At 57.0% G+C, this 19427-nt stretch overlaps 1 protein-coding gene across 1 annotated transcript in view; it reads left to right on the forward strand.

Annotated features, from left to right (window-relative positions):
* Positions 1 to 19427, forward strand: part of NCOR2 (nuclear receptor corepressor 2) — a 215857-nt gene that overhangs the window by 119897 nt on the left and 76533 nt on the right. The window contains 2 exon segments of the mRNA XM_017889687.1: positions 1126 to 1224; positions 17739 to 17896. Coding sequence (XP_017745176.1) covers positions 1126 to 1224; positions 17739 to 17896 — 257 coding nt within the window.

The following is a 19427-nucleotide window of genomic DNA, read 5'->3' on the forward strand; positions in this document are numbered from 1 at the left end:
CTTGACAGTGAGTGAGGGTGACGTCTGGCTGGGAGCCAGGTGGACCAGCCAGTCTGTGCCCGCCCGCGGGGGCAGCTGCTGTCCAGAGCCTGGCTGCCATTGCTGAGCGCAGGAAGGAGCTCTCCTGAATTGTTCAAGGAGAAGTCGGGCACCCACATCCCCTGAATTGCAATTATTGGCATCTGATTATAAAATGTCTTTCTCAATTGCTGTGTGGGTCCTGTTTGTGGGCCGAGTTTAGCCTGGGGCTGCCTAGGAGCCCCCCTGGCGGTTGTACTTGGCAGGAGGCTGCCAGCTGGGGGTTTTCTGTTGAGGGCAGTGAGGTTTGAGGCCCAGCTCAGAGGCCTCGCAGAATGCCCCTCGGAGGTGGGGTCCTGGCTTGACACCGGCCAGAGCATTGCAGAAACATTTTATGTTGTAAGGGGAATGGCTGCGGGCATTGGCGAGCTGGGCTCCATGCCCGCAGGTGGGGGCATCGTGGCATCACTTTCTGAGGCTGCCCCTTTTACTACTGGTCCCATTTGGCCGGGGTTCATAGAGGGCTGGTTGCTCCGGCTTTCAGACTCAATCTACATGGAAAAGACCGAGGCAGAGAAAAGAAGGAAACTCAAGAAGAGGCATGTGGGGCGTGGGGTGGTCCCGACGTGCAAGCCTTGGAAGAGGCTGTTCAGGACCCCAAATATCAGGGAAGAGAAGGGAAAGGAGAACCCGGTCCCGTGTTTGGGGAAGGCTTTGAGTTTGCCCGGCTGTGGGCTGCAGTCCTTGTTTCCCATAAGGGCTGGGGGTGACATGGCGACATCAGTGCTGTCATTAACCATAGCAACAGCGGTGATTGTGATAACAGGAAAGACTTCCATCATGTTTACTCTGGGCCAGGCCTCGTCCCAAGTACTTTACCTACGTATTAACTGATCTGATCTTTGTGATAACTGTGTGAAGTATGTACAATTAGCATTCCCATTTTACAGATGAGAAAACTGAGACACAGAGGTTAGGTCATCTGCCCGAGGTCACCCAGCCCGTACGTGGAGGAGGCAGGATACCAGCCTGGGATGTGAGCTTCTGGCTCCTGCCCTGAATGCCTGCGCTGTACCCTGCTCAGTGTCTTCTTCCTCTGTCCCACAGACGGTGGCTGAGTGCGTCCTCTATTACTACCTGACCAAGAAGAATGAGAACTATAAGAGCCTGGTGAGACGGAGCTATCGGCGCCGCGGCAAGAGCCAGGTAAGAGGCAAGGTGGGGGTGGCTGTCCTTGGGGTCTGGCTCCCTGCATGCTGAGCAGCCACTTGCTTGGTGGCCAGCACCCTGCATGGCTGGCAGTAACTGTCTCCATGAGTTGTTGCTTGGCCACCGGCAGTGTGAGTGCAGGCTCCCCTCTGTGGTGGCAGCAAGTGTGGGGAGACCCTCTCTGGGGTGCTCACCCTGCTGGGCTATCTTGAGCCTCCCCTAGGGGCAGGAAAAGAGCTGGGGGGAAACAGCCACGGGCCTCCTCAGCCGGCAAAATCCTGGACTCCTGATTGGGTGACCTGTGATCTCTGTGCGTACAAAGGCCACATTCCAAAAGTAAGGGCTTCCCAGGTTGACTCGGGGTAGTTCCCAAACTTCACACGTTTAAAATGTTAATGGTTGTGTGTGTTTATCTTAATGCATACTTGAAAGAAAAAATAACCAGTACTTCAGCTCGCCGTTTTTTCACACGCCGTTGCTTGGGATGAGACTGAAAGATTATTTACACTAGAGCAGGGACTGGCAGACTGGGACTGTGGGGCTAATCCGGCCCACCATCTGTTCTTGTGAATAAAGTTTTATTGGAACACAGCCATGCCTGTTTGTTTACATATGACCATGGCAGCATCCTTGCTACTCTGGTGGAGTTGCATAGTTGTGACCAAAAGTGTATGGCCTACAGGGTCTCAAATGTTTACTATCTGGTCCTTCATAGAAAAAGTTTGCTTTTTCCTCCGAGCTAGAAGAAAAGGAGTTGGTTTGAAAAAATATCCAGTAAATAATGGTAGAGATGAGAGGCTCAGTGGCACACCTTTGAAAGGGGGATCCTGGGCGCTCAGTGTTTGGGAGAATTTGTTTTGCATTGGGGCTCTTGAAGCATCGTCTCAGAGCAGATGCTGGGAGCACCACACGGAGGAGGCAGGTGGAGGCAGTGGGCACTTTGGTGGCTGCTGGATTGGAGTCAGTAGAGGCATTTCCTTCCTGGGGGCCCCAGTGGCTGGGGGAGCCAGGCGAGAGTGACAGAGGCCAAGAATAGCACAAGCTGGGATAAGGGGACCCTGAAGTTTTCCTAGACGGGTACTAGCATCCTCTAGCCCCTCCCCAGAGCTGCCCACCTTCCCTTTCCCAGGCTGCCAGAGGTTGAGACCCATAAGGCATTGAGACCAGCCATCACGGGCTGGGGGTGGGGTCCCAGTGTCTGCTGTGAGACAGCTACTTTCCTACAGCCTAAGAAAAGTCCCATGAGGGAAAGGAGGCTGTTGTCAGGAGCATGAGCCATGCCTCGCCGCATTCCGAACGTCCAGCCACGATGCCTGGGGCTGAGCTTGGTCCTTATCCGCAGGGATCGTGGAAGGGTGGCTGCATTTGGCTTGTGGAGAGGGTTTTCTTGTCTAGTTTTCTGTAGCCAGAGTTGACCAGTCTGCTTGCCCTTCTAACAGATGTGTAAAACCAAGGCCAAGTGGCACAGAGCATATATTCCAAAGATGTAGCTACATTTTATTTTTGTTTTTTTGTGGTTTTTTTTTTTTTTTTTTTTTTTTGAGACGGAGTCTCACACTGTCACCCAGACCAGAGTGCAGTGGTGTGATCCCAGCTCACTGCAACCTCTGCCTCCTGGGTTCAATCGATTCTCATGCCTCAGCCTCCCAAGTAGGTGGAATTACAGGTGCGTGCCACTGCATCCTGCTAATTTTTTGTATTTATATTAGAGACAGGGTTTCACTGTGTTGCCCAGGCTGGTCTTGAACTCCTGACCTCAGATGATCCACCTGCCTCGGCCTCCCAAAATGCTGAGATTACAGGCATGAGCCACTGCGCCGAGCTGCTATGGTGTTTTTCAAATTGAAGTGCATTCAGGAATTTTCTAGACTGAGAGGCAAAAAAGTAAGTGCCAGGCAGAGAGCATATAGATGCTGAGGTATGAGAGGCAGCAGGGAGCGGTGAGGATTGTGGCAAAGGAAGGGTGGCTAACAGCCTCAAGAGGTATTTGGAAAATATCAGGCTTCTGTTGGGCACCTACTATATGCTCATTCTCTTGCTGGCCTTCCCAGTTCCCCTCCCACGACCTGTGTGGGGGCACTGAGGCTGGGCTTGTGGTGGGAGCCCTTCCTGGTAGCTGGGCTGGTGGCTCTGAAGAGCAGAGGCCCATCCCCTCCCCTTGTGTGAGAGCCACATTTGCACAGAGGGAGGTGGGGAGACCATGGTAATCTAAGAAGGGTGGGGGGTGTCGGTGCCCGGCATATCCTGTTGTAGAGGCCTGGCCTGTACTCAGAGTGAGAGTCCAGTAGAATGAGTGTCCGGCTTGCTCTCAGCAGAGTGAGTGTCCGGCTTGCTCTCCGTGGAATGAGTGTCCAGCTTGGTCTCAGGAGTGAGTGTCCGGCTTGCTTTCCGTGAAGTGAGGGTCCGTCTGACTTGGTCTCGCTGGAGTGAGTGTCTGACTTGCTCTCCGTGGAATGAGTGTCCAGCTTGGTCTCAGTAGTGAGTGTTCAGCTTGCTCTCAGGAGTGAGTGTCCAGCTTGCTCTCAGGTATGAGCATCTGGCTTGCTGTCCGTGGAATGAGTGTCTAGCTTGCTCTCAGGAGTGAGTGTCCAGCTTGCTGTCTGTGGAGTGAGTGTCCGACTTGCTGTTGGCGGAGTGACTGTCCTGCTTGCTCTCAGGAGCGAGTGTCCGGCTTGCTCTCTGTGCCATGGGTCTATCTGTGCCGCGGGGTCTCCCTGTGCCGCGGGGTCTCCCTGTGTCGCGGGTCTCCCTGTGCTGCGGTCTCCCTGTGCCGCGGTCTCCCTGTGCCACAGGGTCTCCCTGTGCCACGGATCTAACTGTGCCGTGGGGTCTCCCTGTGCCACGGGTCTCCCTGGGAGGCGGCACTGGGGGCACATCCTTGAGGACTCCGTAGAATAAAGGGCCCCAAAGATGAGGTTGCGGAGCAGCCCCACAGGCGGACAGGGATGGGCCCTCAAGTGCAAAGGCAGGGAGCATGAGAGACAGTGCGTGTCTTCAGGAACAGCCGGGAGCCTGAGTCTTTGGATTCAAGGGGGTCCCGGTACCTCCCAGGGCCTTAAACGAACAAAGAAATGGAGAAAATTATGTGACCCTCTTTCTTTTGCTCACTTTTGATGGGTAAATAGAGATTTTTTTTACCCTGTGAAAAATAGAAGTGCAAACTCAATAAATAGCTCACACTTGACTTCAGTGTCTGGGGAGAGAGTAGGGAGTGGTGAGGCCTGCGGCTCACTACAGAACTTGGGCCCCGTCTCAGCTCCAGCTGACGCTTGGCCAGTGGCCCTGAATTGCCAGGTGTTCTGATCTTTGATGATGAGCTGGAAATCTAGTTTTATGTGAAACCGCCTGATTTTAAATCTTAGGTCACATTTTTAAAAAAGGAAAAAAACAACTCAACACTGTATATGCCACACAACTCTTACTTGCTGTTGAAATCACCTCCAGCCCCTAGTAGAAGACCTCTGGGTTAGACTACAGTGAGACCGGGGAAGGAGGGCATTATATGCCTTGGGTCAGGCTGGCACCCGGGAAGCCCTAGAATGTACCGTAGCAGGGAGGAAACATGCCCCTCTTTACACCGGAGATATCCTGGCTTAGCCGTGGTATCTGCGGTGCCTGGGAGTTGGTGGGGGCTTTGCTGGTGAGTTTTTACCCGCTGCTGAAGCTGCTATTCCAGGCAGGGGCTCCCAGGATGGGAAAATGTTGTTTGTCTGCTCTGCCTCTCTCAGAAGGTTGGCAGAAAGCAAGCCGGGCAGGAGGTTCCTGTCTGTCTCCAGGACTCGCCCCTTCCTCAGATCAGCTGCGTTTGCTAAGGAGGTGGTGGCATGGCCTGGGCCCTGCCAGGGAGGGAGAGTTACACTCATATCCTGGAACAGCTTCTGTGCCAGGTAGATCCACTGCTCTGCCACCCCCTACAGGCCCGGTCCACTACCACGGGATAAACAGGGGTTCCCAAGTGCTAACTCTGGGCCTGAGAGTCCTCTCTGCCCCATGGCAGCAAGCAGAATCAACGGCAGCCTCAGGCTCAGCCTGTCCTGTTAAGTGGAGATGCAGTGGCTGCCGCCAGCTGAGCGTCTCTGTGTGTGGTTGGGTCTGTGGAGCCACTGACACTGCTGATCAGTCTGCTCCAGATGAGGGCGCGGCAGGGTGACGGACGGGAAGGGGCAGGCAGTGATGGGCTCTGAGTGCACCAAAGCTGTGATTACACAGAACCTGCAGCTCCTTAAGGAGGGCGGGGAGGTGAGCCGAGACCACTCCCCACCCACTACCCCACTGCCTCCGCGTGGCTGGCACCTGCAGGCTGGGACAGGTATCCGGGACTCTCAGTGACTGACTGTGGGCTGGGGAGCCACTGCCCTGTGCTTTAGACACCACTGGCACCCAGGACACCTCTGTGGGCCAGTCCTTCTTCCTGACTTACCCTGGCAGCTCAGGCCTTGTGATCAGATGGGAATCCCAGGCCGTGGAGCACACGAGCCCCTGCCCAGCCCCAGTCCCCTCACAACTGCCCTAGGATACTCGTCCATGCTTCTCTCTCCCTCATAGGTTTCTGGGTGAGCAGACACAGCCCCTTCCCCCTAGTGTGACACAGGCCCCCTCCCCAGGCACCACGGGAAGATGGAGAACCTAGGTCTTCCCAGCCAGTGAGCCCACGTACCCTCAAGGGTAGGGTGCCCGCTGCCAGGGGATGCTGCCTGCCTCTTCCCCGACGTCTTCTGTCGGGGGAAGCTTGAGCTCCCTTCTCTGTGGTTTCTCTGGAGGGCAGCAGGTCAGGTTCTCCCTGCCTTCCTGGGCCCTCCAGTTTTAGAAGAAGACTTAGTTTATCTCAGCCAATATGCATTGGACCCCTTGGTGGCTGAGTGGGGGGTGGGACCTGGGAGTCCAGTGAGACATGGGAGCCCTGTCAAAATTCCAAGGGCACCCTGCCCTGCCGTGTGATGGGGACGGGTGCTGCTGGCCGCCGTGGTGGCGATGGCGATGATGGTGATGGCGATGGCGACAGTGTTGGTGCTGGCCGACAGTCACGCAGTGCTATCACCACACACTGTGATGATTTCAACCTCACCAGTGTTGGGGAGAGGTGTGTAATTATCCCCACTGGCCAGATGAGGAGACTGAGGCACAGGGGGGTGAGGAAGCTTCCGAGTTGCCTGCTGAGTGGCAGACTGAGGGTTCTAGTCTGTCACGTGTGGCCTAGGGAGCTGGAGGGAGGCCCAGGTGTCCCCTTGGCAGCACACTGGCCATAAAGCCAGCCTTCTGGAAGCCAGCCCTGATCCGCCAGGTAGGACAGGGCTCTCCTATGGCCTGTGCAGGGCCCCTGTGAGGACAGTGTGGCAGAGGAGCTCATGATGAGGCTCCATGTCAGTGGGGAGTCAGATGCTGGATGTGGGGACCCCAGGTGAGCCAGGCTCGATCTGTGCTGTGGAGACACCCTCTGATATGGGGTGGGAGTCCTGGGGTGAGACAGGGCTCAGTACCCCCCACCACCACCTGCGTCTCTTCCCCTGCCATGTGTCCCTCAGCTCTTGGGGACAGCAGCTGGTCAGTCTTTCTCTTTCTCTTTCAGCACCTCCGCCGTTACCATATATGTCTTTGGGGAGTTGCTGAGGGCTCTTCCTCATCTCCCTCTTTCCCTCCTTGCCTCTCCTCTCCATGTCTGTCTCCCACTCCGTGTCTCTTGCGCTCTCTCAGCACCCCCACTCCCGGTGCACAGCCCCTCTCTCCTGGGTGGCTGGGGAGGCTGCTGTGGGTGGCCGCAGAGAGGCTGTGGTGCTTGTGGTCGTGGCGTGGTTCCCGTGGCTCCAGGCCACATCTCTGCTGAAGACAGCGACGAGTGGCCACTCTCATGTCATCAGGACAGATGCCGCTTGCAGGGGTCTTCCCGCTTCATGTCCCCAAGCTTGCTCACACCACAGACCCCCCAAGAGGTGTCCATCGGGTGCACAGTATATGCATGTTCATCCGGGGGCATTTATTCAGTGCCTACTGTATGCCAGGGTTGTCAGACTCTACCTTCAGATGCGAATCCAACCTTAATCCTTCAGAAAATAGGGTAAAGGGATCAGCCGTGCCCCGCCCGTCTCAACACCCCAGACTTCCCCAATTCCACACTGCAGAGTTGGACACAGGGTGGGACTTCCGAGGTGTCGGGGAGTGGGCACGACTGCCCCTCTCAGGCTCCACAGCGCCCACGTGCCACCTGTGGATTTCCCAAGTTGGGGGGTGCATGGCTCAGGACCAAGGACATGGGTGCCCCTCCTTTCGCCATTTGTCAAGGGGGGATTGAAGTGGAGGCTGTGGTGGGATCCTGAGGGAGGGCAAGCCTGTGGGCTGGGGTGAGAAGTGACTCCAGGGACACTGGGCCGTGCACTTTCCCCAGCAGTGAGGCTTCCGACTCCCTCAGACACCACTGACCACACTGGGATGGCTGTAGCCAGCATCCTGGGGCTGTGCCCTCCTGGAGTCCCCCCCACTGAGGCCAAGGTCTGCCTTGTGAGGGGACATGTCCCAGTCTGAGTTCTCAGATGTGAGTGCATGTTGGAATCACCGGAAGGGCTGGGGAAAGCCAGTCAGTCGCTGGGCTGCACCCCTCACCCCACAATAGGGCTGAGACCCAAGACTGCATTTCCAAGGAGCTCCCAGGCACTGGTCTAGGACCCTGCTGAGAACCTCGGTACTGGGGGTCAGCCCCTGAGCAGGGAGCAGGGTGGCTGAAGGGGTTGTCAAGCCCGAGGTGGGCTTCCTGACAACCCGGACCACCCATGGGGGTACTCGAGCTGGAACGGCCCTTCCCAGGTGTTTGGGATAGGCAGCGGCCTCCCTGGCCAGGGCCCAACTTGGATGAGGCAGCTCTGAGCTGAGTTACTGTCAGCGGGCCTGACAGCCGAGGGCAGCCAGCCCCTTCCAGAAGGGATGTCTGGCCAGTCCAGCTGAGGAGGCAGCCTGTGTATCTGCATGTTTGCAAAGCCACGCTTTATGGATGCTGTGGCCACCCGAATGCTTAACCACAGCCTGGCAGCAAGACGCCAGTGCCACCGTGTCATCCCAAGGACACCTGCCCTGTCTGAAGCGCTTGGACCAGGCCTGGACCTGTGCTGGCCCTTCTCTGCCCTGTCACCCCCACACCATATGCCCTATACCAAAGCAGTTTGTGTGTCATTTCGATGGCTGCGTTTCTGAAACTTGGATGGTTATAAAGTGGAATATAAAAGTCCTTGATTGAAAGTGCTGGCCATGGGACGTCTCTGGACTCAGACCTACACTGCATGTGGCCGCCTTCACTCTGGCCCACCTTGGCATCCACGACACTGGTGCTCAGCCTTGTGGCCGGCTGGAGGTGAGGGATGTGCATGACTGTTTGGAGTACTGGGATTGCCTTCTTGTTTAATGGAGGTTGCCATCCTCTTTCTGGAAGCTTCTCTGTATTCTGACACAGGGGGGTGCAGGCCCAGGCGTAGGCTTTTGGAATGCTAGCTGCTCCACACCCACCCCCATGAGACTCCACACTCCTGAGCTCTGGCAAGGGAGGGCCGAGCCCCCACCTCCCAGAACCTGGCCCCTGAGATCGGCTTTTGAGCCTGGAGGCTGGGTTGAGGCCCGAGCATCCTCTCCTGGGCTCCGAGCCCCATCGCCACCACCCTGAGGTGAATCATGATTGTGGGGCAGCGGCGGGGGGAGCAGCTCAAGCGCTGGCACAGTGGTTTATAGTTCATGATTCACCGATGGAAGGGCCGCGTTATCCTAGTGAATTGCAAAACCAGAGCCCAGGAATGCTGGGGCCTGACTACAGACTATGGGGGAGTGAGGATGTGAGCCTGGCTAGGCCAGGTGGCAGGGCCCAGCACCTGGTAGCCAACATGGCCTTCCTGCAGCAATGGGGGTTCATGTGGCCAAGGGGGCCTCTCTTTCTGCAGAGATGGAACACTGAGATGGGAACAGCCCGTCCTGGGCTCCACTCATCCGGCCTGGGTCCAAGGAGGAAGCCCAGGGAGGCTGAGGCCCTGCCCCGGACTGCTGCTGTCCTGCCTGCGCCCACTCTCCACCGCTCCCCATCTCTGTCCCTCTGGGTCTGCTCTGCCCAAGCCCCCAGCTCTGAGCCTCATGCATTTTTCTAGGTTTTTATTTCTCTCTCTCTGTGTGTGTGTGTGTGTGTGTGTGTGTGTGTGTGTGCGCGCGCGCGCGTCCGCGCATGGGTGGCTATGTCTGTTTCTCTTGCCATGTCTTCCTTCCCCTTTCTCTCTCTTTATCTCTGTGTCCACATCTCGTCTGTTTCTCTGTGTGTGCTTTCCTTTCTCTCTCTGTTTTCCCCATCTAAGTCTTTTAACTGTCTCTAGCTCCCTCTATCCCCCTTTCTCTCTCTCTCTCTCCCCATCTCTTCTCTTCCTCCTCCCCTGCCACCTCCCCTCCTCACCCTGTCCCTGGGTCACTCCTCTCAACCTTTCTCCTCCAGGTCTCTGCTCCTCCCCCACCTCTCTCCCTTTTTCTCTCCTCCCTCCCACTATAGCCCCTCTCCCGGCCCCCTCTCCTCTGCCTCCTCCGTCCCTCCTCTCCCAGCTCTTTGCAGAGGGACTGGTGACCTTGTTCTTCTTGCTGTGGCACTCAGACAGCTTGCACGGGGAACAGTATGACCGGGAAGGCTGTTCCAGGGCAGGAGCAGCCAGGCTTGGTCCCCGGGGAGGGGCAGCCACTGTGCGGTGGGTGCTGGTGTTCAGGGCCAGCCGCCTCCCCTAGGTGCTGAAGTCACTTGATGGTGGGGACCGGTGGCAGGGCGGGCCAGATCGCCCCAGGCTGTGTTTCAGCTCCCAGACTGAGGGCTTGTATCTTGTTTCACACCTGCTGCCTGCCTGGGACTGGGCCAGGATGGGCCCACCACCTTCTGGTGGTGCCGACTTTCCCAGGCCTGCTGGAGGAGGTGGCCGCGTCCTCTCCACTCAGGGCCAGCTGGGCTGGGCAGGATTGGGTGCAGATTTAGGGGTGAAGTGAGCAGATGTCTCTGGTTTCCTGCCCAGCTTTGTGCTAGGTGGGGAGACAGTTGGGGGCTCCCTGAGTCCTGCAGTCAGGGGTGTTGCTCCCAGGAAAGGCAGCTGGTGGGTGGGCCGGAGCCCAGGCATGGAGCAGATCAGGCTGCAGGTTGAGGAAAAGACAAACATGGCCTTTGCATCGGCCAGAATGCAGTGTAGGGGCGACCGCATCAGAGAAGCAGAAGGAGGTGGAAAATGTGAGCGCTCCCCAGGCAGCAGATTGGTCAGGATCGAGGGGGCGGGGGGTGCATCTCAAGCTGGGCTGCTGGAGTCAGGAAGTAGTTCCCAGAACACCAGCCTTGGTGTCTGTGGCAGCTGGAGGCGCTGAGGGAGGGGCCCTGGCAGGCTCACAGCTGGCGGGTTGTCCCTGGGGGATGGGCGGTGTTTGAGTCTGTTCTGCAGGGACGTCATTCTAGGTGATTCCCTCGTGGACAAGACAAACAAGGTCAACCAGGTGTGGTGGCTCATGCCTGTAGTCCCAGCACTTTGGGAAGCTGAGGTAGGTGGATCACTTGAGCCCAGGAGTTCAAGACCAGCCTGGGCAACATAGTGAGACCCCATCTCTACAAAAAAATTTAAAAATTAGCCGAGTGAGGTGGCATGCTCCTGTGGTCCCAGCTTCTTGGGAGGCTGAGGTGGAAGGACTGCTTGAGCCCAGAAGGTGCAGGCTGCAGTGAGCCGTGCTTATGCCGTGCCCTTCAGCCTGGGCAACAGAGCAAGACCCTGCCTCCAAAAAAAAGGGCAAACAGGGTCCCTGGAGCCCACACCCATGGGGGATTTGAACCATGCACAGGTCCATCAGCCTGGCAGTTTGAGAGAGGGTTAAAGGGCAAACATGTAAGCCAGGGTCAGGAGGCCACTGCTGGGCAGGAGGGCAGCTTCTAGGGAGCTGGCCCCAAGGCTTCTCTGAGGAGGTGTCCCTTGGGCTCAGACCTGAGTAATAAGAAGGGACTGGCCAGGCAGAAGTGGGGGGAGCACCCCAGGCCATGGGCACAGCACATGCAAAGGCCCTGAAGCAGGAACATGCAGGCCAACTTCCAGGAGGCAGGTGGTGGGCACAGGGAGAGCTGCCCTGAGGGAGGTGGGCAGGGGCCAGGAATCCCGGCCTCAGAGCAGGAGCAGGGGCTGTGAATTTGATGCCGAGTTGCAGGACGGGATCTGAATTAGGATTTACAACAGAGCCTCGGCTGGCACAGCACACATCTGTACAGGCGAAACGGCCTTCCATGCGCATGTGAAATGTTGCTCACGTTCTGTCGACACGCATCTTTCTGCTGTGGAGTGCTGGTAAATGTTTAACAACCAGCTTTCCGTAGGGGGAAGCTGAGTTTGTAGCACGTGCTGGTTGCCATGGTGTAAATAAATCCTCCCACCGTGCCCAGTGCCACGCAAAAACGTGCTGCCACTGACTTGGAACTGGGGAAAGATGCCCCTAGCACCAAGCTCTCTTATCCTGTCCTCGCCCTGTGCGTGCGGTTGGCGGAAATCGCCTCCACAGCACAGATGACTTTGTAGCTCCATGTAGCCAGATGATCAGGAAGCGATGCCCTTGGAGCGCTTGTAAGCTTTGTTTTTTTTTTTTTTAAGTTTATTATTTTTTCAGAGATGGAGTCTTGCTCTGTCACCCAGGTTAGAGTGCAGTGGTGCAGTTGAAGCTCACTGCAGCCTTGACCTCCCAGGCTCAAGGTTTCCTCCCACCTTAGCCTCCTGAGTAGCTGGAATTACAGGGATGCACCACCTAATTAAAATTAGCACCACCAGCTAATTTGTAGTGACGGAGTCTCACTATGTTGCCCAGGCTGGTCTGAACTCCCACCTCAGACGATCCTCCTGCCTGGCCCTCCCAAAGCACTGAGATTACAAGTGTGAGTCACCTTCCCAGGCCATAATTTCTTCAATTCTAAGGTTATGTGTTTCCTTTTTTAATAACGGCCATGAGCTGGTAGCCGCTGGCTGCAGCACACCTTGGTATATCTTATAAAAAGACAACCCTTACGCGCTGAGACGGCCTCCCCCGACTGCATTTTCCCCAGCAAGGACAGGAGACTGAATCCGAGGGGCAGAAAGCAGGTGTTAGGGAAAAGCTGCCAGCAACAGGGAACTCTGTTCTGCCTCGGCTCTGACCCCTGACCCCACTCTCCACACCAGCCCCAGGCTCCTGGGATCCCTGTCCCTACACTGCCAGGAGGTGGAAGGTGTCATGAGGACACCCCCTCAGGGGCACCTGGCACGTGGTAGCTACTCAGTGAAGTGTTTGTTGAATGAGTGCATGAGATTGAGCCACAGACGGTGCTGCTGGGTATTGGAAAGCTCTCCTGACACATTTGTAAGGACTTAGCATCTGAGAATTAAATCTTATCAGCCCCTACCTGGATGGTCACAGCACCTTCTCACTGGACTCTCTCCTCTCATTCCCGGAGTCCGCCGTCTTCCTTGCCGCGACCTGGTGTTGGATCGCCTTTTAACATGGGGCGGGTCATGTGACTCCCCGCCACCCCTGCACCTTTCGAGAAAGGTCCCCAGGGGCTTCTGCCACCCTCAGGATGCCACGTGTATTTCTGAGCATGGGTGTTAGCCCTGGCCAGGCCCTCCAGCCATGCCCCAAAGTGCCACTTGGTAGGCACAGAGGCCATTTTCCCGTTGCTATGCCTCAGAGGCCTCCTGCTCTGCCAAGGCCCCTTACCTTGCCTTGCATGTCAGCACACCTTGCTGCCTCGTCTGCACCATGAATGTGCCTTTTGAATGTGTCCTCATCACCGTCACCTCTATCTGGCCTGTCTTTGTCAGCCTAAGTGCAAGCTCCATACAGTCGGGGGCCACATCTTTCAGCGGCTGGTGTGCCCCTTGGGGGTTCAGGGCATGCTGGTGGAGGGAAAGAATCAGGCAATGGCATCATTTGGCTTAAATGGGCTTAGGGAGGAGGCTGTGAACCCCCAACCCAGGGTGGAGGTAGGGCACCTGGATGTAGGACCTTCTAGGAAATGCTGTGTGACCTTGGTTGAGTTACTTAACCTCCCTGTGTCTTTGCATTCTCATCCATAAAACTGGGATGATACCAGTTGTTGGGAGGATTCAAGTAACAGGGAACAGGAAGCGATTAGGAGAAGGCCTCATCAAATGTGCTCAGCTTGTTTGTTGTTTTTATTGAGATCGTTTTCTGCATAGCCCGTGGTCTGGGGCTTCTGCACGGGCCCAGTCATGTGCTGCTTGTCTGGCAGGCTCAGGGTTACGGGTTCATTGTCCGGATCTGGGGGCAGGTGTCCCTTGGGGCTTTGGGCCAGTGGTTCTGGCTAACCATAGATCCAGTAGGGTTTGCCACAGAGTTGTGCTGTGGCTTGGGGGGATGTTTCTGACCACACACGGGGCACAAACCCACCGTCGGCCTGACCAGTGGCACGTCTGAAAGGCAGAGGTAGCCCTCCACCACGAGGGCGAGGTCCTTTGAGATAGTGGAGCTGGCTTCTAGTTCTTTCTGATTCCCCTTCTTTCAGACCCCTCACATCGAGGGAATGGTGCCCACAGGCATTTTCTGCTGCACAGAGAGTCCTTTGTGTGCCTTGTGAGACAAGGATTCTTGAAGGCCTCGCTCCTCAGTGGGGTCTGAGGCCAGCCGTGGCAGCTTCTCCTGGCGCTGGTTAGAAATGCAGAGTCCTAGGTCCTACCCCAGACCCACTGAGTGGGAATTGGCAGGGGATGTATGTGCACCTTCAGGTGTGGGTAGCACTGGCCTGGAGCAGGGTGCTCTAATGAAAGCCTGCAGGCCAAATCCGGCCCACCACCTGCTTTTGTAAATAAAGTTTTATTGGCACACAGCCATGCCCTTTTGTTGACACAAGGGCTGCTTTCACAAGACAGTGGCAGAGTTGAGTAGGGAGATGACAGAGAGCGCATACTTATCCTCTGGCCCTTACAGAAAACGTGTGCCAGTCCCTGGTAAAGCACTGGTTCTCAAATCTGGCTGCCCATCGGGATAACCTGGAATTTAACATACGAATGCCTGGGTCTTGGCCCAGAGATTCGGATGTCATTGGTGTGGGGTGTGGCCTGGGCATCAGGACTTCTCAGGGCTCCCCACGAGATCTGAGTGTGCAGCCAATGTCATAGGACCTTGAGAACCATGGACCTCAGTGGCCTGGGAAGCCCAGCAAGTGCAGTTCTGCCGCTCTGTGGACAGGCGCAAGACCCGGCAACCCAGCCTCGCCAGTGTTGGCCGCTGCACTTGCTGCCCTAAAACAAAGAAGGCTTTGGGGGCTGAGCCGGCTGCCAGGTCCCCCCAGCTCCTCGGGGAGTTGTGAGCTGGGGCCTCCCTCTCCCTGTGTAATCTCCCAGCAGCGAGTATGAGCAGCCCTAAATCAGTCCCTCGGCCTCCCAGGTGGCCGCTGCGAGACCCTGCAGATGTTCGTCATTAAGGCTCCCGGGGTCTGTCCCACTGGAAAGCGTGTCTTAAGGCCAGGGCTGCTCTGGTATTCCTCCTTTTCATCTTCCTCTACCGGACTCACTCAGCGTGGGCTGCAGGGATGCCCCTCCCACAGGAGATGTTGAGCCCACAGGAAGTGAGGAGCCCATGCACAGGGCCCTAGGCCTTGACTGCAGGGTGGCCCAGAAGGGGCCACCTTGTGCTAGTGGGTGTTGCTGCACCCACTCCAACCAGAGGGTGAGGGTGGAAGGCACCCCTGCCCTGGGGGCTTGTTAACATGTCAGGTAAGAGGAGGAGGCAGGGCTTGGTGACAGGATTGCACATGGTGCCTCAGTTTCCTCTTCTGTAAGATGGACGGGTGGGTGGGTAGGGGAGACCACTGGGATGGAGCCAGGCATGTGGCGCCATGAGCGATCGAACACGGAGACATGGGGGATGACCATCCAGGAGAGAGGGGGTTGTGGGCAGGCCCTGGCGGGGCTTGTAGAGTGTGGAGTGGGGGGCAGGTAGGACAGGTAGACGGGGCGGGCTGGCGAGTCTGCAGAACACAAACCCTAGATCCTGGTCGGGGGTTGGCTGAGACTCTCAGCTGGGGCTTTGGAGACAGCAGGGTCACATCCCCCACACTCTGGGCTGTCAGCCTTCTTTGCTCCGAGACCTTGAAGCTTTGCCTCTCTGAGCCTCAGTTTCCTCCTCTGCAGAATGTGACCAGTGATCACGGCTTTCCTATTTCTGAGGCTGGAAGTGTTTGCAAAGCACTTGGTGTGGTGCAGGGTGTGGGTGACCCGCCATGACATTCCTCTGGGTCACTGTTACTCATGGTGTTTTCATCTCCGTCAGGACTTCAGAGGGGCCAGGAGCCGGCCCATATAAAATGGACAGCACAGTGCTGGGTGTCTAGTCAGCTTTCGGGGATCTGTGGGGATTTCTTCTCTGCACCAGCCTCTTCCTCCTTGGGGCTTTTCTGAGGACTCGGAGGAGCGCTCCAGTGGGGAAGGTTCGTAGCTCAGGGCCTGGCCCAGGTGCACCCCTCTCCCGACTGGCCCCTGCCTGGTGGGTGTGGAGCTGCATTTACTGGCCATGCCAGGGCAGACATTAACCTGCTTTGTGGGTCCATGGGTGAGGCCCCAGGGGGTCATGGAGCCCCCATCAGCATAGATGCAGGGGCGAATGGGCAGATGCTCCGGGAAGGAGGCTCCGTGGCCACTGCTCCCATCAGGAGGGATGCCGCAGCCCAGGTGGGGACTTCTCGGCACAGACATAGCTGAGTGTGATCTCAGGAGACACCAAGCTCCATGTGATTCAAAAGCCCCGGCCCTGCCCAGACTCCGGCCCTGGGCTGTTGCCAGGGACATCTGACCCAGGGAGACAGCATCCAGGCCGGGCAGCCCAGGGGGCAGGGCTCCCTCCCCAGCCAGCCACATCACTCCTCCCTCCCCAGGTCCCCACCTCTGCCCACATCAGGCAAATGTGGACAGAAAGGACACTGCAGGAACAAGCCTAAAAAACCTCCTCCCCCAGCTTCTGCCTCCAAAAGAGTCTTCACCTGGCGGCTGTTTAAAGGTTACATTTGAGGGTTTGAGGTCAGGAGAGGGAGAACAGGCTGGTCCCAGGACGCCGGGCACCTGTTGGGGAATCAGCAGCAACCTGGGGCGGGGAGACTGTTCCAAGTCGTTGGGCCACTCTGCCCCTTCCTGGCTCCTCTTACAGAACACGGTGGCGAGGGATTCCTGGGGAAGAGAGGCAGATGCAGGCCCAAGGTTCTGCCCTGGACCCAGCAGCAGCCTCAGAGAGCCCACGGTTGCCTGCAGCAGTCAGACCCTTGCTCTGTTTCTCTGCCCCATCCTAAATGAAAAGAGGCTGGAGAGAGCGTTGTGTGCAGGGCAGGCGCCTGTTCCTGGCAGGAAGGAAAAGGCAAGAGAAAGGGGTCTCTCTCACCTTCCCGACCCCTCCTTTTCTATCTGCTTGGAGTTCTTGCTCCCTGGTTTGAAACATTGGTGTGACTGTGCCCCTGGTACACATTAAAAGGCTTTGGGGTTTATTTTTATTTCGCTTGGCTCAGAGGGATGGAAAGATGGTCTGGTTTGGCAGCTGCCTGCAGGGAGGACCTTGGGGTGTCCAAGAAAATCAGTGTGTGCTTTAAAAGAAATCAGGCGGGATGAAAGGAAATCGGGAGGCAGTGCCGGGAGGAGCTCACACTCCTTCCTCTATGTCGGTGAGGGGAGGGGCGGCAGGCCCAGACTGGCTGGGACAGGTTGGGGAGGCAGACAACAGGAAGAGGCCCAAGTTAGGAGGCTGGCTTGGCTCCCAGCCTCTCTGATCTGCTCTGTAAAATGGGCTTGTTCTGTCCCCCTGGGGTGCCGGCATGCGAGGGAGACAGCAGGAGCGGCCACCTCCACGCAGGCCTGGGGCCTTCCTGGGCTCTGGGGAATCAGGGGCATCCCCCCACCTCCCCGTTTTACAGACTCAGAGACAGAGGCTTAGAGACGTGGCCTCAGCTCTGTTGGGGGCAGGGCAGGGCTGGGGCGTCAGGGGTGTGTCCCCACCTTCCCAGATGCTCAGGCACTCCTGCTGAGGCTCACCAGGGCACCTCTCTGGGGCCCGGATCACTTCTGCCCCTCTTAGATATCCGGGCCAGATGCGAATGTAAGCATGGCGAGGATTCTCTCATTTCAACCTCCCAGCCCTCAGCTGAGGCACAGGCATGCAGAATACTCACGTTGTCAAGGCGAAGGAATCAGCACAGAGAGGTTAAGACCCTCATCCAAGCGCACACAGCCACTGTGTGGAAAGGGCAGGAATTGAAGCCAGCACTTCTGACACCAGTGCTTCCTGCCCCTTACCCCAACTCTGCCTACCCAGGCCCCTAGGGCGGCAGGACCCCAGGCGGTGCCTCTCCCCAGCTCATGCCAGTGGGGCCTGGCTTCCTGGTTGTTTATGGCCTCTTCTGGGTGGACTCCACATGTTTTCTTCCTCCTCCCCAGCGCAGGCTGAGCCCAGGTGCAGAGATTCACCTGTTCATGGTTTCTTTCCGTCCCTACTCCCTTCTGCCCTCTCCCGGGGTCTGACAGCAGCAGCAACAGCAGCAGCAGCAGCAGCAGCAGCAGCAGCAGCAGCAGCAGCCCATGCCCCGCAGCAGCCAGGAGGAGAAAGATGAGAAGGAGAAGGAAAAGGAGGCGGAGAAGGAGGAGGAGAAGCCGGAGGTGGAGAACGACAAGGAAGACCTCCTCAAGTAAGGCAGCCCGCTGTCCCCTGCAGGGCCCGGCCGCTGACCCAACCCAGGTGGCACAGGGGTCTGTGAACCCTTTGTAGAGATGGGTGGGGCGTCCACCAATTGCCCGTGAGCAGGGGAGAGGGCTTTCTGCTCGTTTGCCCCTGACAGCCCCCCTTCCAGAAGCCCTCCCATCGCCCTCCTCCTCCTTCCCGGCTCCCCGCCATCCGCTCTCCCTTTCTTTCTCCAACCCTCTGGAGACTTTAGAGACTGATAGCTCATTTGAGCTCCACTCCTGAGCTAATAAATCCGGGCAATGACTTTGGAACTCTCTGCCTCCCCTCCTCCTCCCGCTCTCGCCTCCTGAGGCGCCAGGAGGGGGGAAGGGGGGATCAGAGGCACTCCTGGAAGGACTAGGTGTGCAGGCGGCTGCTGTCACCTTTAGAATCATTGATGGCAGTGTGAGTTCTTGCAGATCAAGGCACAGCCTCACCGCGGGGGCCGTGACGGCCTCCTGTGCCTGCCAGGGGCTGCGGTAGTGCAGCCAGCTGGAGAAAGGGGGGCGGCACGACTTAGTGCCAGGTACCTGTAATGGGCTCAGGAATTTGGCTTCAGAGAACATCTGGCTTCCTCACCCCGTCTCCCAGACACTTCCAGCAAGGGCCTTTCAGGAAGGTGAATGGGAAGATGGAGATGATCAATCTGAGCCTCCCGCAGTAAAACTCTCCCCAGTTGCTTCTGCAAGAGCCCCAGCTTGGGTATCGAGGTTGCGAGCACCCCCACACACCTCGACTAGGCCTGCAGGCTAGGCCTGCATAAAACCGGCAAGAGAGTTTCCTCCTGCCAATGCCTAAGACACCTGGCCCTTGATAATACTGAAGGCCAATGTATTGCCTCTGATAGAGCCCCTCTGGAAATAGCTCCTCTGTGGTGAATAAAATGGCCCTGTAAATTGCTGCCAGCCCACACCCCCATTTAGTTCACCAAATAGTCTTGCAGACAGTATCTATTTGGTGCGTAAAATGGTCTTGCAGATAGCCACCAGCCCAGAAGGAAAGTTCCCAGTACCTCCCATTTGGGGAATAAAATAGCCAGCCAATTAACTACCTGTCCACGTGGCCTTATTGGTGAATTAAGTAGTTGATAGCCCAGGTTACACCCCCTATCCATTTTTTTTTTTTTTTTTTTTTTTTTGAGACAGGATCTTGTTCTGTCGCCCAGGCTGGAGTGCAGTGGTATAATCATGGCTCACTGCAGCCTCGACCTCCCAGGCTCAAGAGATCCCCCAGCCTTAGCCTTCCAAGCAGCAGGGACCATCAGCATACGCCACCACACCTGGCTAATTTTCTGATATTTTTCTTTTGTAGAAATGGGGTCTTGCTGTGTTTCCCAGGCTAGTCTTAAACTCCTGGGCTCAAGCGATCTTCCAACTTTGGTCTCCCAAAGTGCTGAGATTACAGGTGTGACCCAGCACACCTGGCCGCAACTCCCTTTTGAAATAGCCTGGCATTGTCCTGCCAGCTGTACTCCCATGTCTGGTGAACGGGGAGGC

The sequence above is a fragment of the Rhinopithecus bieti genome, unplaced genomic scaffold (genome assembly GCF_001698545.2).
Source record: "Rhinopithecus bieti isolate Rb0 unplaced genomic scaffold, ASM169854v2 scaffold_574, whole genome shotgun sequence".
Classification (NCBI taxonomy): domain Eukaryota; kingdom Metazoa; phylum Chordata; class Mammalia; order Primates; family Cercopithecidae; genus Rhinopithecus; species Rhinopithecus bieti.